General features: G+C 37.5%; 1 protein-coding gene across 1 annotated transcript in view; it reads right to left on the reverse strand.

Annotated features, from left to right (window-relative positions):
- The window catches only part of Ano5 (anoctamin 5), a 90,786-nt gene extending 66,773 nt beyond the window's left edge, over positions 1 to 24,013 (reverse strand). Inside the window, exons 1-6 of the mRNA XM_042054050.1 lie at positions 23,970 to 24,013; positions 22,847 to 22,953; positions 17,898 to 17,941; positions 15,356 to 15,409; positions 12,956 to 12,997; positions 10,693 to 10,806 (exon numbers count right to left, since the gene is read on the reverse strand). Of these exons, the coding sequence (XP_041909984.1) occupies positions 10,693 to 10,806; positions 12,956 to 12,997; positions 15,356 to 15,409; positions 17,898 to 17,941; positions 22,847 to 22,953; positions 23,970 to 24,013 (405 nt within the window). The remainder of the gene's footprint in view (positions 1 to 10,692; positions 10,807 to 12,955; positions 12,998 to 15,355; positions 15,410 to 17,897; positions 17,942 to 22,846; positions 22,954 to 23,969) is intronic.
- Positions 24,014 to 25,515: the final 1,502 nt, after the last annotated feature.

Below are 25,515 nucleotides of genomic sequence, written 5' to 3' on the forward strand. Positions count from 1 at the left end.
TAACCAGATTAACATTCATGAAGTTAATATGAGTTTCTGGGAAGGATATTATAAGGTACTATAAACAAAGGACACCAACTATTCAGCCTTTACAAGATTACAGAACAACTAGCAAACCTTCAGAGGTACCAATGGCCCTACCTTTAAAATAGTTAACTGAGAAACCAATATGAGTTAAACAACAGTCTTTAACAGAAGCTAAAGTACAGGTTTTAGAACAGCTGGTACTGAAACAACTAGATGATCACCATAATGAAGAATAAACCAGCCCCTGAAAATTTTCTGTATTTATTGTTAAAAAGAAATCTGGGAAATGGAGAATGGTAACAAATCTAAGAGCTGTCAACAAAGTAATTCAACCTATGAGCCCTCTATAATCTGGAATTCCTTTGCCTTCCCTATTACCTTAAGAATGGCTTCTTATAGTTATTGATTTAAAAGAACATTTTACTATGCCTTTACAGGAAAAGGGCAGAGAAAAATTTGCCCTCATAGTGTGTACTCATAAGAATTCTCAGCCTACTAGGAGATATCAATGGACCATCCTCCCAAAAGGAATGTTCAATAGCCCCACCCTGTGCCAATACTTTGTAAGTCAGTCATTGGAAATAATATGTATATGATTTCCTAAATCTATAATTTAGCATTACATGGATGGCATTTTTGCTATGTGATTCAAATTTCGATACTTTAGAAAGTATGTTTGAAAAGTAAAGCAAGTTTTATCTAATTGGGGATTACAAATTGCTCCTGGATAAATAAAAAGAGGACATTCTGTCAATTACCTAGGTTATAAAATAGGTTTACAGAAAATTAGAGCACAAAAGGCACATATTAGGAGAGACCAACTGTGGATTCTTAATCACTTTATAAGATTGTTAGGAGACATTTCCATTCTATGACCCACTGTTGGGATAGCACCTGATCTAATAATTCATTAAAACAAAACTTTAGATGGTGACAAAGACTTAAATAGTCCCAGGAAATTAATATCTGAAGCTGGGAATGAATTAGCTGTGGTTGAAGAGAAATTACAGGGGAGGGGGCACATGTGGATTGTGGAGATCCAAACCTTAATTGTATTCTAGTTATATTGCCTTCCAGAATTTCTCCCACAGGAATTTTAAGGCAGAGGGAAGATATTATCTTAAATGGATCTTTTTACCAAATAAACCTAGTAAAAAATTTAAAATGTATGTGGAAAATTCTCTGAATTAATTATAAGAGGAAAATTGACACTATGTCAACTAGTAAGAATAGACACAGCAGAGATTAAAGTGCCTTTTACTTTTGATGAAATTAAAAAATATGGGAAGACAATGAACCCTGGCAAAGTGATTGTGCTAATTTTTAGGAGAGATTAATAGCAATTATATTGAAATTGTTAGAATTAGTCTTATAAAAAGAACTACTTGAATTCTTCCTTAAATTGTACATGACACACCAATAACTGGAGCCCATAAATTCTATACTGATGTAAATAAATCAGGAAAGGTAGGTTACAAACCAGAAGAATTAAGTAAGGTGGAACAAAGCCCTCATAATTCTGTCCAAAAAGCAGAATTATATGCTATTCTTATGATACTAAGGTATTTTAAAGAATCTCTCAATATAGTCACTGATTTGCAATATGCAGAAAGAGTTGTCTTACATATCATATTTGAAGCTGCTGAATTTATACAAGATGGTACAGAATTGACTTCATTATTCATTCAGGTTCAAGATATAATGAAGAATAGGTTTTGTCCCATATACATAACACACATCTGATCCCATATGGGTTTGCCAGGTCCTCTAGCACAATATAATGCTGAAATTGATTGATTATTGATTGGAAATGTGATGAAGACCTCAGAATTTCATAAAAGCATCATGTTAATAGCAAAGGCTTAAAGAAAGAGTTTTCTATTGTGTGGCAACAAGCTAAGGAGATTATAGAGAGATGTCCTACTTGTTCTTCCTATAACTAAACACCACTACCCACAGGAATTAGCCCAAAGGGTGCAAAGGAATGAAATTTGACATATGGATGTGTTCCACTTTACAAAATTTGGAAAATTAAAATATGTACACCACACCATTGACACTTATTCAGATTTTCAATGGGTAATTGTCTTGAGCTCAGAAAAAGCTGATTCAGTAATCATGAATTTATTAGATGTTATGGCCATCATTGGTTTACTTGCATAAATAAAGACAGTTAATGGTACAGCATATATCTGTAATAAAGTGAAACATTTTTGCTTATTATAATATTAAACATATTGCAGGTATACAAACAATCCTACAGGTCAGGCAATTTTAGAAAAATCAAATCAAACTATTAAGGATATGATAAACAAACAGAAAGGGATGGGAAATACTCCCAGAAAGAGATTTCTATTAACCTTTAATTTTCTTGATGCTAATAATAAAGGAACAATGGCAGCAGAGAAACATTTGATAATAATAAAAAATTCTGAATTAAATCAGTTGATATATTTCAAATATGTGTTTACCACAGAATGGAAACCAGGAGATGTGCTATGTTGGGGCAGGGGTTTTTCTCTTTTTTTCCACAGAAGAAAAGCTATGGTTACTATTAAAATTAAAAAATATTTGGTTTGAAAAAGAGAAGCCTCTTGCAAAAGAGAAATGACAACGCACCCACAGAGCTGACAATCATACAGGTGGTAAGGAAACTTCATTAAGATTGGGGCAGGGCTCTGATCTTGTTTTTTTCAGGAAAATACTCATCTTCAAAATGTCAAGAGACCTTGGATATTTAGATGCCTAAAGAAGAAAAGATAGCTATCCAGAAAAATTCAGCAAGCTAAGAGAAATCTGAATTATGGTACCATATCTTTACAAGTAAAAGCTGGCTTTGGAGTTGGACAATGGCTCTGTCTTTCTCTATATCTAAGCATGTGGTTAAAAGAAAAATTCAGAGTTTCTGTCTCATATCAGGAACCATCTGGTATGGGACAAAAAGAAGAAAAAAATTAGGAAAAATTTTACTTCTCTCCATACCTACTTTTGTCTCTATCATACTTTTCATTGAATATTTGTCTATATGCATAATATCTAAGTATTTCACAATGCACAACAAATTTTCCTACAGTAATTTTTGAAATTTCCAGGAAGAAAATGGAGTCCCACAACAATGACTCCACCTGGTTGATATGATGTCATGATGCTTAAAGCTACTTTAAGATAGGTTTTGGGTACCAACTGCTGAAAATGATTCCTACTTGGTTAGCTGAAATGGTGCCCCATCTTATAACATTCTGGCCAGAACTTCAAATAAGAACTTCAGAAAAATCACATCTACTACTCAGAGACTATTTTCAATTTTAAGAGACAATAATCTTGAAAATTAAACATTTTAGTTTTACAGGATCCCATAGAAAGAATATCACACCCATGACACCTGGATGTAATTCTGGAAGACAATGATCCCTCTCTCAACAAAGTTTGTTTTAGGGTTAGGGACATCAATTAGGGGTTGGTTATAACTGATATAGATTATACATTTTATAGACTCAGGGATCTTTTTTGGGTAAAAAAGAAAGAAAAATGAATATAAATATGATAGGATTGCAAGGCAGATTATTGAATCTACTTTTTAAAAGCAACTATTAATTTTAAATATTTTACATTGGTTCTACTTTTGTATATTGTATGAAAATTTTGTATATTGATACAAATTTGAGATTAATTTTGTTAAAACATATTGTAAATGCTTGATGTGGGAGAGTCTTCTGTTTGAGTTGATTTCATTGGCTAATAAAGAAACTGCCTGGCCCATTTGATAGACCGCCCCTTAGGTGGGTGGAGTAGATAGAACAGGAAGAGGAAGTGAGGTAGAAGGATCAGTAAGATGCCACGCCTCTCCTAAGTTAGGCGGACTGCCGTGCCTCTCCTCAGAGAGAGATGCCAGATGCGATGAAGCTCCAGCCCAAGATGGACATATGCTAGAAACTAAACGGTAAGGCACCACTTCATGGTGCTACACAGATTATTAGATATGGGTTAATCAAGATGTGAGTAAGAGGCTGAAAATAATGGGCCAGGCAATATTTAAAAGAATACAGTTTCCGTGTAATTATTTTGGGGCATGAGCTAGTCAGGAGGCCGAAAGCAGGGTGGTGGGAATGCAGCCCACAGCTCATCACTACAAATGCTTTTCTAATCTTGTTCAAGATATTGTACCTATACAGCTCCTTTAACAATATAATGCAAATTTCTACTCCTTGAAAATTATTATTACCAACTGCTTAGGATAATAAAAATACATAGATTAGTAGTTAATCACGTAGTATAATCAAACTTGTAGTCACATTTGGTATGTTTTCAAAGTCAATTGAAGATATAATTTAGATATGTCATCTTCAAACACTTCAGAGATCTACCGAATATGGTATTTAAGATTTTTTTTAAAAACAAGTTTCTTCTTTTTTATGACAATGATTCAACTCCTCTCCTGGCAGCACCAATCTACTTCAGAGAAGATAATGGGCACTGAAGAAACTACACATGGAGTTTACTTTCTTTGTGGCAAAAGTAATCCACTGGGCAAGAAAATGTCCCTGCCTCAACTGCTGACATTATGTTCTCCTAATTAAACAAGAAAGTCACAAAATATTCTTGACAGAGAAGTCTGTTGAAAATGCTAAGCCTGTATGGCAAAGATGGATGCCACAACATTGCAGAAGAACTTTGGTGACTGTCTAGGCAGCCAGATGTTTCTGTCATTATTACATTTTTGGAAGTCGCTTGTTTGCACTTCCTGCTTACTCATTGAATATTATTTCCTTCTTGGGTCTTTAAGGGAGTTAAAGATTAGGCAGCTATAGTTATAGCTTACCAGACACAGAAAGCAGTTATAATAGAAAGTAAATTAGGTATAAGACTTTGGACTTACCAAGATAGAATAGATATAAAATATTTTCTCTGAATTTGTCAAATGCAAATGGACTAGATATTGTTGATGTATTTATTATCTGCATATATTGTACATAGTCATTTTACTTATTATATATAGTTTTCTTATATTAGTTATATGCTTCTTTTTTATTCTAGACAAAAAGGGGAAATGTACTGGCATTTCAGTTGTATTTTAATAAAAGACTGCTTAAAAATCTGAGAGTAAAACAGTCCTACTGGTCAGCCTTACAGACCAGGTTATGGTAACACATACCTTTAATCCCAGTAGCCACAATGACATGCACACCTTTAATCCCAATAGCCACACTAGTTGTCATAGTAATTGGTTGATGCATGCTTTTAATCCCAGTGGTGCATGCCTTTAATCCCAGCCCTAGAGAGGGTTATAAAATGGGAGGAAACAGCTCTTAACACACACTCTTATTCTGGGAAACATGGAGGCAAGATTGCTATTTAAGACTTAGGTCAAGGTGAGAGCTAATGGCTGGTTGTTTTGCTTTTCAGATCTTTAGGTTGAATCCCAATTTCTGACCCTGAGTTTTTATTAATTGTGTTTCAAGGGAGGAAGGAAGAAAACTATAGCAACATAATAGTATCTTTAATGGTCTGTGTGATGAAAAAAGTTTATTAGCATGAATGATTGAGAGGTGGGTTAAAAAAAGCAAATGGAACAAATTTACAGAGTTACAGTCACTTGCAGTGATATAATTTTGGAGAATGGGTGGTTAAATAAAAGCAAAGAGCATTGTTAAAGGACATTTAAGAACAAAAATGACAAATGACAAAATACACACTCATGCATGTGGTATGTTCATGGATCATCAGAAAGGAGTGGTGGAGGACAGAGTGGCAGTGAGGCAGAGAAAACAGTGGCAAAAATAGAGAGGAGCCTGGGTAGATAAGGACAATATTGCAAGGGAGAGGGCCTGCTTGTTTGTTCCGGCCACCTGGCTAGCTTACACATGAAATAATCACACAGAAACTGTATTCCTTCTTCTTACAACAATTGGCACTCCAATGTGGTCAACTATATCCATGTAAAACCCGAGAAAGCTTAAAAAGGAATTCTAGAAAAACAACACAACAACAAAACAAAAACAAAAAAAGAGTTTGACACAGGTTTTTGCTGTTTGCTGGCATCCTGCCATAGCAGCTCCTTTAAGAGAGATTTTCCTGACTTAGCAGCTGCATCAGAAAAAAGTGGCAGTTTTAAAACGCTGGCTTTCTGGGCTATGCTGCTAACGTGACCTTTGTCTCTTGTAAGAGACAGAGCATTTGGATAGAGTTTGTAAGTAAAGTGCTATGACTTGCTTGATGGAAACGTGGACTCGGTGTGTGCCTGGAAGTGGGGCAATGCATGCAGCTCAGAGGCACATGCAGCTCAGAGGCACAAGAAGCTCTGCCATGCCATGATGAACTGTGTGGAGCACAGGCAGGAACAACCATATTTATCATAATAATAGCACAGTTTAAGTTTTAGACTGGGCAGGCAAACAGGTAGTACCATATTACCCATAATGATGGCGCAACTTAATTTTTTAAGAAGTGCTTACCATTTTAAGAAGTGCTCCTGGACAGTAAAGAATTATAGATTCACAATAAAACTGATTTACACATAAAAGACCTTTAAATGGGTCACAGTGTTAGATAAATGTATGCAGACTTGGGAGAAAGAAGAAAAAGAGTACAAAGAATCATAAAATAATGTTAATTCTTTAAAAAAGGGGGGTAAAGTCTTTAAAGAGACAGATTATAAACAGTCATAGATTAAAAGAAGTAAAAAACAAGCCATACAAAAATGGAAAATTCACAGAGAATCTGGATTATGTATATTGTGTTATCTTTTAATGTTTCGACTGTGAAGGAACTAAGTACAGAGAGATATTTCATTGTATGGGCTGCTTAGCTAAAACAGCATGTATTATAAAGGTATCTTGACTTCAGAATTTGGGTCTAAGAATATGTTGCTTGGGAAAAGAGGTTCTTCTGTTTTCACAGAAGATAAGAAGCTGTGGATTACCTATAAGCAAATATGGTTTCATAGACTAAGGCATCCTGAAAGGCTGTCATAAACACCCTCAAAAAAATTCTTTGCCCAATGGCTGACTGAGATGAACCTAGCACACAGGATACACTATGAAAAACCTGATTAACAGCGCACCCATAGAGCAGGAAGCAGTTTGGAGAGAAAAAATTATGCCCATATACCCAAATATTGTTTATAAATGTTCTTTTACATTTAAAGGGGGATATGATATAGATATGAATAATTTGCAATGGTATGCATCTTGGTTTATTGATACAAATTTAAGGTCAATCTTGTTATATGTATATTTCTGCTCTTGATTGAGGTATTGTGATTGTGTAGTTCATTTTTAAAATGTAATGTATAATTGAGAAATATAGGTTAATGGATAATAATCAATAATAGTCAAGCTTATAATCATGTTAGTTAGATTTTCTAGATGTATAGAGATATATTTCAGTTAGGTATTCTTCAACCCTTTCAGAGACCATCAGAATATGGCATTTAAAACCTTTCAGAACTTAGAACTTTGCATGGCAGTGAGAAACATCTGCTCCTGGTAGCACCAAGCTACTTCGAGAGGAACATGGGCATCAAAGAAGCTTCTTAGACATTTGGGCAAGAAACTGCTCTTGCCTGGACTGCTTCACTGGACATGCATGACCTGCAGAGAAATGACTGCTGAACTTGCCTAAAGGTGAGACTGTTCTTCAGGGTTCCTGCTTAATGAAAGACTCTGTGAGACATTCTGCAGGATACAGAAGAAAGTGACTGAACAGTCTTTGACTTTTTCTGCTTCATGGAAAAGTCTGCTGGATACTATGTGCCTGTGGGCTAAAGATGTATGTCCAAATGGTACAGAAGAACTGTGGGTGACTGTCCAGGCAGTGAGATGTCTCTGTCAGTTCTAGAATTTTAGAAGTTGCTTACAATGTACTTCATGTTTACTTAGGTAATATTATATCCTTCTGGAGTCTTTGATGGAGTTGAAGAATAAATAGTAATAATATAGCTTTACTTAGTTATGATAACAGATAAAGTAGATATAAATATTGTAACTATAATTCTAATTTGTTATATGTAATTTTACTGTGTTAAAGTTAAAGCCTTTCTTTTTGTTTAAGTTAAAAGGGGAAATGGTATAGGAGGTCCTTCTTTCTATATGCTGCTTGTATTGGTTAATGAATAAAGAAATTGCCTTGGCCTGATAGGGGCAGAATTTAGGTAGGTGGAAGAAATGGAATTGAATTCTGGGAAGAAGAAAGCAGAGTCAGAGAAGCCATGGATTCTCTGCCTGAGATGGACGCCAGTTAGAATCTTGCTGGTAAGCCACAGCCACATGGCAAAATACAAATTAATAGAAATGGGTTAAATCAAGATGTGAGAGATAACCAATAAGAGGCTAGAACTAATGGGCCAAGCAGTAATTTAATTAATACAGTTTCTGTGTGGTTATTTTGAGGGCTAAGCAAGCCAGGTGGCTGGGACAAACAAGCAGGCCCTCTCCCTCACAACAGGAAATGAAGTCAATTTTCTGAGATTCAAAACTCAGAAATTTTAGGAAGAAAAGAGGAAAAAGAAAGTCAACAAGGCTCTCAGCCTGTACTATCCCTATTGGAAAAGAAGATGACCATGAGAAGCAGAGATCCTCAAGAAAGGGTTGGGTGTAAAAGGATTATTCATAGAAAATATAAAAAGATACAAAGATGGCTGTTGTCTATGAATCTCAGAGGCATTAGTAGATGGTTCCTCAGACAAGGTAGTAAGATGCAAAGCTAAGGAAGTTCAGGTTTTGGGGATGACACTCAGTTTTCAAGTTTTTACCTGTTAATGTTTCAGCATTTAAATAAATACCTGCACATATATGTCTACAATATGTCCACACATATAAATCCTTATACATGAAGATCAAGTCTCTTATTCATCATTTCAAGTATGGAGCACTCATCAAACCCTAACAGCATTCTGAGCACCTGGGGATGGGACAAGGAACAAAACAACATACTTGGTGTTGTCAACCTACCTTGCCATCTTAGAAGCATTAAAGCAAAAATAATAAACTTAGGAAGCAATTAGTGGTAGAACCAGGGTTAGAGCTCAACACAAAAGCTATCTTTTTATTAGATCGATTGACTACACACTTTGAAGATGAAAACTGAATATTAGAAGGAGATAGTAGATCAATGGTTCCTTTTTAAATTTAATTACTGATCCTGACTTTTATTTCCCTGAATGAATCATTATAATTTAATCAAGAACCAGAAAGACATTTCACTGGACATTATCAGAATCACTAAAAAACAGTAAAAAACAAATCTTTATACCAAGGAAATTACCACAATTGTATCACGAGTATAAGATCCTTTGGATACATCAAATGATTTGATTTATTAAACATAATCAACAATTTATTCTTTTTGTTCTTCCTTAACATAAGATTATTGGTTCTGAAGTGGATAACAATAATGAAAAATGAACTTCAGAGACTATTTCCTGCTACCATTGAGGAAATAGCCCTCCTTGTGGTTTGTACTGGGTCTTATGTTCAGTTTTTTTAATGCACTAGTTAATTTACTCTAAATATTGAGAGACCAGACTTATCATTTTAGAGTTGAAAAAATCAAATAATATGGAAGATAAATGGTTAGTCCAAATTATGAAGTGAAAAACAGAAGCAGTTTTAACCATTTCTCAAATGGACAGTCATCATGTGAGATACAAGTCTAAACTGTGCAAGAGGTTCACTGCTGTGGGACTTATACTATGGTCTTGTACTATGTAAAGACTTGTCACTTGTAGTAATTTAATAAAATGCTGATTGGCCAGTAGCTAGGCAGAAAGTATAGGTGGGGTGACCAGGCAGGAAGTATAGATGGAGCAACAAGAACAAGAGAATTCTGGGAAGAGGAAAGAGTTTATCAGCAGTCATGGCAGAGGAAGCCTGATTGAATGGCTGTGGAATTGGGCAGGACAGAAACCTCTGTCAACAGTTCACTTTGTAAGGCATTACTTCTACAGCTAGAGAAGAGCCAGCTAAAGCCCAAGGAAAATTATGTTAGTTCTCTGAAACCAAAAGGAGATAGATGACATTATAAGGATGATAGTTATGATAGAAAACACACAAGAGGACTAGAACCTGATTAACACTAGAACCTGATTAATATGTATGTATATGTGTATGTGTATACGTGTGTGTGTGTGTGTGTGTGTGTGTGTGTGTGTGTGTGCACGCGCTTATGAGTATGTAGATCAGTGGTCCTTAACCTGTGGTTTCTAACATTTTGGGAGTCACATATCAGCTATCCTGCATATCAGATAATTATATTATATTCATAACAGTAGCAAATATCAGTTATGAAGCAGCAATGTAATAATTTTATGATTGGGGATCACCACAACATGAGGGACTTTATTAAAGGATTGCAGCATTAGGAAGGTTGAGAACCACTGTACTAGATTCAGAGATAAAACCTCTATTCATGGGGTCACACTTAATATCTAAAGCAAGGTGCATGAAATTGATGTCAGTCACATAGAAAGAGAAGTGGGAGAATAAGGGAGGGGAAGAGAGGAAGAAAGAAGAGGATTGGGGAGAAGAAAGAAGTTAACTTAGTTATCAAGTCTAAAATATTCAGGAAGTAAATGTTAACCAATAAACACTGCATCCTCAGTAGATTATCAGTCAGTTCTGGCTTAGAATATTTGTCTTTCTTCTCTGCTTCTCCCACATAAGCACTTACTGCCTTTAGCTCTGCATCTTTCTTCACATCTTCCACATAAGAAAGGACAAAGTCGATCTGCCTAACTCCATCTCTGAAGAAGATTGAATCTTTGCTTTGTTCTCTTCTTTGAAACTGCAGAAGACGTAATTAACATGATTTTACATTATTGTGTATTCTCAGAAGGCAAAAACATGAAGAAAAGTCATTGCAATTTGGCCACCACTTCATTTTTTTTTCACACTCAACACAGCAAGCCAAACATGGCAGAAATTAGGTTCCTTTTATGACATAAAATTTCACAGAGAGGATTAAATGATATATACTCAGGAAAGGCTGAAATGTTTTAAGTACATGCTAAGCACATTAAACACATGCTTTCACAAAAGTGATGCAAGTAGACCAAAATATAAGATGAATATACTCAGACATAGACAGCAAAATAAGTACTCAGACAGAAATGTGTGGTTTTAATTGAACACCACACCAATTAGTCTATTAATTATTGCATTATTACACATTTCTCCCATACAATCAAAAACCAAGGTGCACTTAAGAAGCAGAAGCAGGGGGTAGGCAAGCAGCATCACCATGGCTACATCCTACAAATGTCTGTCATCAGTGTCTCAAGTGAGCCAAACCCATCTTTCTTTATGATTCTATGAATTTTCTCAAAGAATCAAAATTCCATGTTCACCTTTTACATGATGTGCAGCTCATGAATTCCTTCCCTTTTGTGATAGCAAAAGAATACAACAAACAAAAACAGTACTGAGCATTTCAGGGGAAAAAAAGATTTCACATTTGATTTTCTTCCTCACCATTCATGGGAAAAGTACAATAATATGCATTTTTGAAAGACAGTCCCTTGTGACAGGCTCAGCATCATGCAAAGGTTGGTGGGAGGTCTCCCAATTGCTTCATGGAACTGGTAAATGAGAGCTAGATCCCTTGATTTATTTTAGCAGGTACATCTGCTAACTCCTGAGCACCTTCTGAAGGCCTTGTGCTGGTTCGCACTTTTCAGCTCAGCCGAGAGTTCCCATAAAAGGGGCAGACATCCTTGGCTTGATCTGAGGTCTGTGAACACAGTAATTCTATTTGCCTATGGGTCACTGGTGGCTGTGGTGGAGGAGGAAGAGGCACTCAGGGCATATGAGGATAAAGTGGTAAAACAAACACACAAAAGTATCTAAGGAAAACAGACCAAGTATCAGAAAAATTTAATTCAAATGATACTGCTGAAATAAACACACAAAAGTATCTAAGGAAAACAGACCAAGTATCAGAAAAATTTAATTCAAAGGCTTGACTTATCTGCCTGTCTCTAGAAGACAACCCAGAGCCCCTCCCCTTTCATAAAGGAAAGGAAAAACCTGAGAAAAATAAGCTGCTCTACCTCAAGTGAGTTTTTAAAAGGAGAAAGTAAATGAAACGCTCACTGGCATTGTTGCACATCATGGCAAAATGAACATATTTGATAAAGTTCACCCAAACGTGTGAAAGCCAAGAGAGGCATAGTTTAGTCCACATATAATCAAAGACAAATTCAGAAAGCAAAATAACATCCATCTTTCGTTTTGTAACAACCAGGATTGGTACAGTAGAATTTTTGGGAAATCATTCCTGTTTTTAGAAGAGTTCATAGTTCTCAGAAGGCTAGCCCTAGGATTCCCTTAGGTCTGGAGTTACGGATGATTGTGAGTCATGATGGTTGCAGAGGTTCAACCCTGAACCTCTGCAAAAGTAGTCAGTTCTTGTAAACACTGAGTCATTTCTCCAGTCCCAAGTCTTCAGATTCTTAAAAAACTGATTAGAGCTAAATGGAGCAGAAAAAAGTCCACTCAATTTTTTTTTACAGACAAGTGGATGTCATTAAAATACATCATGCTTTTATTTTACTGAAAACATGACATAAAGAACACATTTTAGCATATATATTTGTGTGTATACTTGTCCTTAAAGATGCCCAGTTACTACAAAGCAATACACAGTTAGGATCTAGCTTACTATCATTTATAATCCTGATGACTCCTGAGCCTTTGAAGTTATTTACACTGTCTGTGTGTGTGTTTGCATGTATGCTTTTAGGAAGTGGGCTCATCAAACGGAAAAGTCTTGAGAATTACCATGATTAAGTGCCAACTGCCTGCTAACTGGGAATCAGTGATCAAGCCCCCCTTGTGTGTACAGCATTCATGGAATTGAACTCAGTATTCAGAAAGCATCCAGGCTGTTACTGCAGACACTCAGGCACAGGCATCAGCAGCCAGAACTGTTTTACCATCAGACGCCTCCTCAGGAACAGATTGAATCGCTTCTCAGGCTGTGGAGCAACCAATGGAGAGTCAGCACAAATCCTTTTGGACTTCAACACACGGGCACACATCAATAAAGCTGTGCTCTGTGGTGAACGGCTATGGCGAGACATTCCAGCCCTGGAGCAAGACTGTTATTTCCTAAGATGAAGGGTTTGCTTCCTGAAGGTACAGCCAGCCACCACCTACCTGGAAAGAGTTTATCATAGCTAACCCTGGCTTCACAGTATGGGTGTCAGGCTGGAGCTGGTGTTGTTGTTGAGATGGTTCTGACACCAGGAATGGGTAACGACAACAAGCCCCAGAAGTAGTTATTCCAAATCATCATGACACCAAAACACTCCTAATACCGGCAGAGACGCTGCCCCTCAGAGAGCCTGTGTTCATGAGTTTTTCTCACATCTTGTCCACCATTGCTGTGCTACAGGGAAGCTGGTAAACTCTCCATTTCTGGTGGTGACTGTCCGGCTAAATCCTTCCTCCCCTTAATCATCATACACACCACAGAACTGTCGGTCCTACCCCTGTTTCTTAAAGGGAACACTAAAGGTACAGGTCATTAATGAAAAAAGAAGGGAAACCTAAATTAAAAAATACATTTATTTTAGAAAAATAGCCCAATGATACTCCAGGCAAAAACCAGGCTGCTTTTCTCCTCACTGTCCTATATTTGAATTCAAGAGTGTCTTATGTACTTGATTTCCCCCTTCTGGGTTCCGGAAACAATTCATTTCCCTCTGTTCTCTATTCCCATGGGCCGCATTGGGTCCGTGGTTGCTATACCTGTGTATGTTGGGAATCTCCTGCACTATGACGATCTCTACAACTGCTCCTCAAAGCATCCTACTTTGAACACATCTAAAAAGATCTTGGCTGACACAGATGCACTTCATGCTGACTGGTTGTAAAGAGAACAAACATTCTCTGGAGCAGTGATTCATTCTCGGATTAAGACTAGAAATTTACAAGATGAACCTGTAGTATCTTGTAGTATCAAACATGAAGAAAACACCAAGAACAAAACAGAACCCAATCATGGAGTGTGTCCAAGTTATACTGACTTCACTAAGAAGCTCTCTAATGTAATGAAATAAAATATTACTGAGCTTATAACACAAGCTATAAAATAAATATCTATGATGCGATGCCGAGGAAGGAAAGAGGAGGGAAGGAAAGGCCACAGAAGTCGTCCAGGGAAAGGAAATGTGATTTAATGGTAGAATGTTTGTCTAGATGGTCCTGGGTTCAAGTTTTGGCACTGTTAGTGACAGTGAAAGAAAAACCAACCCAACAGTTAATATTATCAACTACTTTTAAGATTAAGCACAACCCTTAGCGCTTATGTGCACACTACATACTGACACGGAGACTAGTGCGGTACACAAGAGGAGGAACATTCAGAAACATCGTAGTGGAGAAACCTGAGCAAACCCACTTTAAGCCAAATAATCAAGGCTAAAGTGTCCCAGTGTGCCCAGGACATGATGCAAAGTTGATGAGACTTTTTACTTTCTCCACCTCCAGTTTGAATCGTTAGAAACACATTAGGAATGCTCCAGCTGAGGTGTGCTCTACAAAGCAAAAGGACAGCATCAACCCTGGAAGTCACCAGATGCAAGGAAGTACTTAAAGTTGTCTCAACCAGAAGATGTGCAGAGGAGACAGAGCTACTAAGCACAAGTAAGGACCCTCAAAGACAATGCCAGGGGGAATGGAGAACACCTGAAATCCTTTTCTTGTATTCCCAAAGAGCATCCTAGTTTACTCAGCAAACTTAATCAAATTTTAAGTTCAATAACTTCTGAGTTGGATCTAAGTTTAATTTTTGAAGTTTAAATTTTGATTATTCTTAGGCATTAATTTATAGCTAAGCATACTATAGTGGAGTAAGAAGGCTGAGGGTTCAAGTCCAAGACCTGCCCCATAAACACAGAGTGGTTTTCACAAAGTCTCTGCAACAGCCAAACTTATTAAAAGTGTAAACTAATGTTCCCTATGTGCTGCTCTTCTTACCATGTCTGCTATAATCTTTTTCTTTTTTGGGTTTTTTTTTTTTTTTTGGTTTTTCGAGACAGGGTTTCTCTGTAGCTTTAGAGCCTGTCCTGGAGCTAGCTCTTGTAGACCAGGCTGGTCTCGAACTCACAGAGATCTGCCTGCCTCTGCCTCCTGAGTGCTGGGATTAAAGACGTGCGCCACCACCGCCTGGCCCTATAATCTTTTTCTTAAAAAATAATTTTCTGAAAGTAATACATTCTCAGACACCACACATAAGGACCTGAGATTGACGTGCTAGTATCTCCAGGTCAGGACACAGAAGGACATCTATGTCTGTCCACCCAAGAAAGGAATCACGGGTCATTGCTTACCAATTGCTGGGGCTCTTTACTGATGAGGAAGCTGGTATCCCTGGAGACCAGGCTCTGTTAATAGCAAAAAGTGAGGGAGGGAGGGGGAGATACAGAGCTGTTAAGAATGGCCTGAGTAAAAATCCATAACATCTAAATTTCCAAAGCAAGAACAGTGAGGTTCTCTCTATAGAAATACTACACCTTGAAACGTGAACTCGATTTCTCAATCTGAAATGGTATATGAAGTTGCAAGTATGTGTGCATACATGCACATGTGTGTATGTATCTGTACACATATCTGTGTATGGTTGGAAAGAAAAAGAGAGATGGCAGGAACAGAGGAAGGAAAAGAACTGTTGTAGAGAGGAAGCTCTACTAAGTCCTGAGACAATTTGCAACAGGTGAAAGGCCTAAAACCTTCTACCCCACAGTAAAATAACCAGAAGCTGCGGAATTTTTAGGATTCTGAGCAGGAACAACAGGGAACCCGCATCACTGACTGGATGTTTCATGTTTCTTGGTATTTTTTTGGAATTATTGCAAATTTGTAGCTTTGAAGAGACACATCATGCTTTAAAACAGTGTACAATGCAAGACAAATCCCTGTGCATATATGCTACACTCAAGCCACATGCAATGAAAGTGCGTCTGCTTTTTTGGACCTGGGTTTCCAATCCACCTGTTACTCAGTGGTGCACACACCACAGATCTGGCTCCTGAGGTCTCACCTGTCCACTTTCTGAATTTCCAGGGATAGGACCAGGAGTGGCTCCAATTACCAGAGGTGACTTGAAGTTTGTATCCACATTGGGTATTCAGTTTTCTCCTTTTTTGAGCATCACTTGCAACATGTCACTCTAACTGCTTGGTTCTGGGCAAATCAGTTTTGAAAAACAGTGAATGTGGATTAAGGGCACTTCAGGAGCCTTCGGGAATATACTGCGTGTTGTAGAGTTTACACAGTAGATTGCAAGGAACAAGAGTCTCTCTGCCTTCTGAGCTAGGAGGAAGACAGGTTGGGTGCAGGTGTATTCAAACTACTTCAGCCAGCACAAATCACACTCGTCACTGCAAAACTGTAACAAAATAACAAATAACTAACCCATCAAACCGTTCTGAAAGGGCAGTCTCTACAAACTAACCCCAAAGAGATAGAGTGATGTCTCAGAAGTTAAGAGTAATTGCTACTCTTTTGGAGTACCAGGATTTGGTTCCTAGCACCACATGTAACTCCTACATCTTCTGGCCTTCCAGGAACACCTGAATACATGTGTGTATCGCAAACCCTCACACACAACGGAAACTTAAAAAACAGAAAAATAAATAAAAATAAATGGTAGAACTACATTTACACCACGAAGGCTGTAAAGGAACTTAGTTTGTCCTTGTTTGACCCCAGAGCCTTAAAACATCTGCATTCTATGAACATACAGCAAAAGCAGTTGTTTTACATATGAAATGGCTGAAGAAAACAACACGGTGCTGGTAATGTTCTCACAGGAACCTGACTATCTCACACCTTAGAAAAAAGTTCAGTTTGTTCAGATTTGACCCCAAACTGACAATTATGTCTCCAACTTGAAACATAAACTAGTAGAGTTCCTTCCTTCCTTCATTTGTAAACTCTTGGCTGTGTATTTCATTGGCTCCTGGAACCTAGATTTGTTATGTCTAAGAAGAATCCTTACTATGGTCAAGCCTATGGTTCCTCAACAGTGGCACGGCTTTCATTGTCATGTGCCCTCCTTCCCAGTACCCAGTCACTAACCATTTAAGTAAACTGGTACAAAATAGAACAGCACTGGTATGTCGATGGATGTCACATACTTCTACAGGTAACAAATGTGGTCTTATTCCTTCAGAAGACCCACAAATCATCTCATTACTCCATCATGTGTGTTTGAGGTGCACAGCATGCTGTCATAGGACAATCTCCCTTTTCCTCCCTTCAAGGCTCAGTTGATTGACTACACAAGGCTGGGACTTGCAGATGCAGAGAGCAACTGTATTTGATTTTATTGTTTTAGATAAAAGTGTTTTCTTAACTCTTGAGTCACTTGAACCAGATAGCCCTCAGTAAGAATATGTTCCATCCCAACAACAATGGTGTAAACAAGTGTCAAACACAAACCAGCGTTACACGTCCCTACAGTGTTTTGTTTAAAGTTATTGTCTTGCAGATCAAACCCCAGCACATCTGAACTTATTATACAGGAAACCTCAATATGTATTTAAATGAGACTTTTCCAATACAACAATATCTTGCTCCGCTCCATTTAAAAATTGTGCTTTTAAATGAATTCTAGAACTTGTGTGACTCTTAAATCAAGCAACAGTCTGACAGTGAAACTATTTGCAAAGGGTTGGTTTTCTTAAGTGAGAACACCAATCTAATGTTAAGTTTAAAGAGTGAATGAGGTGTGGAATCTGTCTCACATTAAAAGATGATCAAGTCGGAGAATTATAGGTGACGATAAGTGGGGTCCAAAGCAGTTATACATCTGAGGTGCTAACATAATCTTTGTATTTTGCATATAATAAAGTTAATACACAGACTTACCTCACTCCTTTGTAAAACACAGTCTAATTCTTTGGCTCTTAAACCTAGAAGAAATAAGAAAAAGAAAGATAAGTTATGTTGTAAATTAGCAGGTAGAGACACAGCAGAAATTATACTATCTTTTATGAGTGATGAAATTAACAAACTGGCAAAGAGCTTATGGTAATTTTCTGGGAAGGCTCAACAACTGCTCCAAAAGGGAGGGAACTAGACTTACAAAGAGAACTAACTGGATCTTGTACAGACATTGTATGTTCGACATTGTATGGGAAACACCAATAACTGGAGATCCCACATCTATACTGATGAAAATAAATCAGGAACGGTAGGTTGCAAATCAGAAAATTGAAGTGAAGTGGAAAATAGTCCTTATTATTCTATCCAAAAATCAGAATTATATGCTATTCTCAAGGTACTAAAGGATTTTAAAGAACCTCTCAACATAGTTACTGATTCACAATATGCAGAATGGGTTGTTTTGCATATTGAGATCACTGTATTTATACCCGATGATACAGAATTGACTTTATTGCTTATTCAGGTACATAACACACATCTCATATGGGTCTGCCAGATCCTCTAGCATAAGGCAATGCACAAATCAATCAATTATTGAGAGGAAATGTGATGAAATCCTCAGAATTTCATAAAAGACATCATGTGAATAGTAAATGTTTTAAAAAGGACTTTTTAAATACATAGCAACAAGCCAAGGAGAACATTAGAAAATCTTCTACTTTTTCTTTGTACAACCAAACACCACTACCTGCAGGAAGTAACCCAAAGGTTATGCAAAGGAATGAAATCTGGCAGATGGATATGATCCATTTTTAAGAATTTAAAAAACTAAAATATGTACATCATACCATTGATACCTATTCAGGTTTTTAGTGGACAACTGCCTTGCATTCAGAAAAGGCTGATTTGGTAATCATGCATTTATTAGAAGTTATGGCCATTATGGGTAAGAATGACAAATGAAGAAGACAATGTTTCAGCATATGTCTCTAAGACATATTACTATACATATTATATTATATATTATATATATTACTTTATAAAACATATTACCACACAATCCTATAGGTCAAGCAGTTATAGAAAGATTAAATTGAACAACAAAGGATATGTTAAACAAGCAGAAAGGGATGATAAACACCCCTAGAAATTGATTACAACTTTGAATTTCTTTAATGTTAATGAGAAAGGAACAACAACTGCAGAGACACTGGACAATAGAAAAAACTTCTGAATTAAATAAGCTGGTGTACTTTAAGGATGTATTGACCTCAGAATGGAAACTAGATGTACTATGTTGGGGAAAGGATTTCACCCCTTTTTCTACAGGAGAAGAGAAGCTATAAATACCATCAAAATTATCAATATTCAATTTGAAAAGGACAAACCTCTTTTTTTTTTCCCCACACCACAAGAGGGCATGGGAAATCTCACGCACGGGACCAGACCCGGGGTTTGAACCCCGGGCCCTCAGACTCGCAAGCACCGTGCTTAACAGGCTGAGCCACTGCTCAGCTCACTAAGGACAAACCTCTTGATACAGAGAAATGACAGGTCACTCACTGAGGTGACAATTCTACAAGTTGTAAGGAAACCTCACAATGATTGAAGCAGGATTCTGTTCTTGTCTTTGCAGAAAAATAGAAAATATCCATCTTTGAGATGTCAAGAGACCTTGGACATCTAGATGCCTAAAGAAAAAAAGATAGTTATCCATAAAGAATCACCAAATAAAGAAAAATTTGGTTTATGATACCAATATTCTTCACAGGGTAAAATATCACTCCCCAAACATAAATATCTCCTTACTTTTCAATATAATAGTAGCCCTAACTGACTTAAAAATCAAAGCTGGTTTTGGAGTTGGTCTGTGGCTCAATCCTTCTATAAATCAAAGCATGTTGTTAAATGAAAAACTCAGAGTTTCTGTCTTATATCAGGAGAGTCATCCGGTGTTGGACAGAAGAAAAATAAAAATTTGGGGACTAATGTTATTATCAAAACACTGCTTTCCAAAATTCGACTTCTTCCTATACCTATTTCATCTCTATGGTACCTTTCTTTCAATGTCTACTTAAATTTAAACTTTCTGTTTTTATATGTATAATGTTTAAGGTTTCTATAGTGAATAATAAAATTTTCTACACTAATCTTTGAAGTCTCTGGGAAAAAGATGGTGTACACAAGGGTTCTACCTGGTTCATATGATGCCATTCAGCTGATAACACCACTTAAAGATTGTTTTTCTTAAATATTTATTTATTATGTATACAATATTCTGTCTGTGTGTATTTCTGTAGGCCAGAAGAGGGCACTAGACCCCATTACAGATGGTTGTGAGCCACCATGTGGTTGCTGGGAGTTGAACTCAGGACCTTTGGAAGAGCAGGCAAGGCTCTTAACCTCTGAGCCATCTCTCCAGCCCATAAAGATTGGTTTTGGACTATAAACTATTCAGAACTATTTTGGGGTGGCTAGATGAGATGACTCAGTTTCATATAGTACTCTATCCAGGACATGGGACAAGCCCTGAAATTTTCCATTACACATAGACTGGACAAAAAAAAAGATACAGCCACCACTCCCAGGTCTTGACAATTAACCCAAATTTTTCTTTCAAGATCCCCTAAAGATACCGTTGCCCCCAGACAGCAGGAAGTAAATTTAAAAATACAATGCCCATATTCACAAGAGTTAGGGTGAATGGTTTTTGATCATTCAATGGATTATAGATATTATAGATATATTAGGATAAAAGGATAGATTATTGAATCTACTCTGAAAAGAAAAAGGGAGCATACAGATGTGATAAAATAAAAAGGTAGATTATTGAATGTACTTTTTAAAAGCAACTACTAATTTTAAATGTTTTACATTGAATTGGACTTTTGTATATTATATACAAATTTTGTATATTAATAAAAATTTGAGATTAATTTTGTTAAAACATATGGTACATTCATTTCTAATCTTGTTCAAGGATACAGTGCATTTAACAATGTAAGAAAAATTTCTAGTCCTTGAAAATTATTATGACCAATTCTTTAGGATAATAAGGAAATGCAGACAATTCAGAGATCTACAGAATATGGCATTTAAGATATTTCAATAGCATACGCTCTTTTTCATGACAATGAGACATGTCTGTTTCTGGAAACACCAATCTACTTCAGAGAATATAATGGGTATCAAAGAAACTCCACATGAAATTTAATATTTTTATGGCAAAAGTAAGTCACTGGGCAAGAAAATGCCCTGCTTTGACTATTAACACTATGCTGTCCTATTGGACAAGCAGGACACAAAAGAAAGTGACTGCCAAACATTGTCAAGACAAAGCAAGACAGCCCTTAAGAATATCCTGCTTAACAGGAAAGTCTGTCAGATATGCTAGGCTTGTAGACTGAAGATGGATGTCTCAATGTTACAGATGAACTTTGGGTGACTGTCTAGGAAGACTATTGTTTCTGTTTTTACTCACATTTTTTGGAAGTCACTTGCTTGCACTTCCTGAATACTCAATATTATTTCCTTTTTGAGTCTCTGAGGAAGTTGAAGACTAGATAGTTATAGTTTTTTTTGTTTACCTGATGCAGAAAGCAAGTTATGATAGAAAGTACAAAACTTTGGACTCACCAAGATAGGATAGATATGGAGAATTTTCTCTGAATTTGTCAAATGCAAATGGATTAGACATTATCGATGCATTTATTGCCTGTATATATTGTATATAGTTATTGTACTTATTGTATATAGTTTTTCTTAGTAATAGCATTCTATTTTATTTTAGACAAAGAGGGGAAATGTAGTGGCATTTCATCTGTATTTTAATAACTAATGCTTGCCTGAATATCAGAAAAGTAAAACAGCCACACAGCCTTAATCCCAGTTGCCTCATTAGTTTGCCATAGATATCAGGTGGTAGTAGTGCATGCCTTTAAACCTATAACTAGAGGGGATTATAAAATAAGAGGAAACAACTCTCAATCTTACTCTCATTTTGAAGTTTCCTGGAAACAGGATCAACACTTTCAGAATGAGATCAAGGTAAGAGCCAGTGGCTGGCTGCTTTGCTTTTCTGGTCTTTGGGTTGAACCCCAATATCTGTCTGTGAGTTTTTATTAATCCTGCTACACTAAAGCATGGGCAATATAGAAAGATGACAGTGTTTAGTATTAGCTGTGTTTTCAAGCTCCCATTTGTTCCTCAGGCTGTGTTCCCTACACAGGTGGATACTATACACAGGTAGACAAGGCATCAATGCAAACAACACAGCATCCATAGCTTCTCTTTCAGCTAACACATCAATGACACAATGCCTTCCACCTTATAAGGTGTGTGAGCTGATGTTTGTACGTGGCGTATAGAAGATCCTTGTTGATATTGTTGCTATTATTAGGATATGTTATATTCCAAATTAATTTTTCTAGAGTTCTGTAAATTATTCGGCTTAGGTTTCAGAATAAAGTTCTTGTAATTATTTTTATATTTATATCTTCATGTTGCAGGAGGCATTCTTAAGATGTTAACACGTCCAATAACTCATCAGATCTTGCTTTTTTTCTCTTTCTAAGTGGGAGCATGGTGGGAGTGGAAGGCCAAGAGGAAAAGGGGAGGAAGGAAGGGGAGGGAGGAAATATGTAGCTCAGTAAAAACAATAAAAACAAACAAACAGAGAGATGTTAACACTTAAAAGCACAACACGAGCCTTAAGCAACAACGACGGTATCACTTAGATTTTCTGAGTGTGGACTTTTTCTTGTGAAAGAGAAAACCAGAAATAAAACATCCTTTGAAAGGTATGTAACATACAAAACCAAACATCAAGGGCTTTACCAGTGAATATACCTCAATATATAGCTTGGGATTCAACAATGCCCCAAGCAGTTCTCATTTGACTTGTGAGTGAAGGGAAGACTGATTACTCTTACATGCCTTTGTGCTATCGTTTGGATATGGTTTGAGTGTGTCCCCCAGAGTTTCACATGCCAGAGGTCTGGCTTCCAGTGTGACAATATTGAGAAGGGAAGGCAAGAACCTGAAATAGAAAAAGAAAATTTGTACCCTGGTGAAGCATGCATGGGCAGCCCGTGTATGGTGGTTCTCTTAAACTTGTCCAAAATTGGGTTTCATGGTCTTAATTTATGAGGACGACTGACCAAGTCTCTTCCTCAAGAGGGCACCAGATCTCATTACAGATAGCAGGGAGTTACCATGTTGTTGCTGGGAACTGAACTCAGGACCTTTGGAAGAGCAGGCAGTGCTCTTAACTGCTGAGCCATCAAGAGCCTAGTCACACATAATTGGAACACTGCAGGCATCCCATTTGGAAGAAACTCCTTTAGTTCTAGAGGAGGTCACAGTTATTCCTTAGGAGAATGAGCTGTGAGAGAAAGAGCTCATCATGCCCCAAGTCTTTCTGTAAATTGTTCTCTTGCATTTGCTCCTGCAGTATCAGTCATCGTGATATGTGGCATAGCCAGAAATCCCTCAAGCTGTACATATGTCAACTGCTCAGCTCTAAATGTGTGAGGTAAATACTACTCTGCTTCTGACATGCTATCACTGTCAAACCCTTCATTAAAGCAACAAAAATTAATTAACAGGCTTTATAACAAAGAGGTGAGGATCAAGACTCTCAGAGACATGTATTTATATCTAAAGTTATGGTAGCAGGGGACACCAACTCACAGAGGTGGAAGACAAATTATCACAGTTACACCAAGAAACAATGCAATCCATAAATAGGAACGCATCACAGAGTCATGAAAAAGCAGTCCTTAAACGAGGTGCACAGAGCACTTTATGGCTCCATTTTTATGAAGAAAAAGGTGAATATTCTAAACAGGAAACCCTCCTTTACCTGCCTCCTTTGCTCTGTTTGACATAAAATTAGGCAGGATAGACACTTTCACTTTCAAACTCTCATCTGGATTTGAAGATTCTGACAAGGGTTGCTCTAAGTCTCCCAGTCTTCCAAGGCCCCTGCTATCCTCCCCTCACTCTGTACCCTTTAATCTCATGCTTCCCTTCTCTGAAGTAAACTCTGCTCACTGGCTCTGCCCAGCTGATACTTCACACTTTGGCAGCTCAGACATTCTCCTCCCTAGCCTTGCCCCAAGCCACTTCATGAGTTCTTTTCTGTGTGTTGAATCTTCTGAGCAGCAATATTTGAGGAGGTTAGATTCTTTACCCTCCTATATTAGACACACACGCACACACACACACACACACACACACACACACACACACACACACACACACAGAGAGAGAGAGAGAGAGAGAGAGAGAGAGAGAGAGAGAGAGAGATCACTTGCTATCCCAAGAACAAATAGTCACGACCATGAGGCCTGGGGCTGAAATGAGAGCTCAGAGGTCCAGAGTAAACAGTTCTTCCAGAGGACCAAGGTTCTGCTCCCAGCACCTATATCATGCAGCTCATAAATGTCTCTTATTCTATCTCCAAGGAACCCAAGGCTCTCTTCTGGCTTCTACAGGCACCTGCATGCACACAGCAGACACAGAGACACACAAAGATAAAAATAAGAGGCTGGGGAGATGACTCAGCAGTTTAGAACACATATTGCTCTTGTAGAGAGGATCAGTTTCCCTTCCCAGAACTCAGATGGCAGTTCACTACCATCTGTAACTCCATTCCCAGGGAATAATGCCCTCTTTGGTTTCTGAGGACTCCATGTATCCAAGTAGTAAACATACACACATGTAAAACTCTCATACATATAAAATAAAATAAACAAAGTTTAAAACACTTAAAAGTAAATTTTTTTTTTCACTGTTAAAAACCAAGGGTCCTGAGGGGGTCAAATCCGGAGCCAGTTCTAGATGAGCACTGTGAGATCCCTCCAGCCCTGGAGACCTGCTGTATGTAGGCAAGAAAGCAGAGCTGTGAAGGGTGGCACTAACCGCTGAGGACAGTCACCATTTACACACTACAGATGAAAGCCAGCACAGACTGGGCGACTGGTTTCCATGGACAGCACCTTACCGTGAACACGTTCTCTTGCAAAAGCAGAGCTCAAAATAGCCCCTGTGTTTGTCAAGAGATCATCTCATGTTACATGCTTACCAGCAGCACAAAATAAAGTGTAGCCACGTGACACCATGAGCAGTGATTTGGTAAATATCAGATCACAGATGGGTTAGTGTTCCCAAGCTCATACTGTATCCTGATGTGCAGGAGGAAGCTCTACCACCCAGGCTTTTGAAATCACCTCACAGCAGATTTCTTAGCGCGTTCCTATTGAGAACAACTAACAACTGCATGGGAACTTAAATAACCTCATAGCTAAGGGGTGGGTGCTTTTATTAGATACACTGTTTAATATAACTATAATACAACTTTACATCCAGCTTTTAAACTTTCATTTCCAATGCTAAACTTCAATCTACTTTTTCCAGTTATAGCTTGTCAATAGCAGTCACAGAAGCATAGACAAAATCTGGTAGTTTGAATAAGAATGGCCCCTGTAGGCTGACATACTTGAGTTCTGCACATGGACCTGTTTGGGAAGGATAGAGAGGTGTGCGTGTCTTCTTGGAGGCAGTATGTCACTGGGGGTGAACTCTGAGGTTTCAAAAG

Source organism: Arvicola amphibius, chromosome 12 (genome assembly GCF_903992535.2).
Source record: "Arvicola amphibius chromosome 12, mArvAmp1.2, whole genome shotgun sequence".
NCBI lineage: Eukaryota > Metazoa > Chordata > Mammalia > Rodentia > Cricetidae > Arvicola > Arvicola amphibius.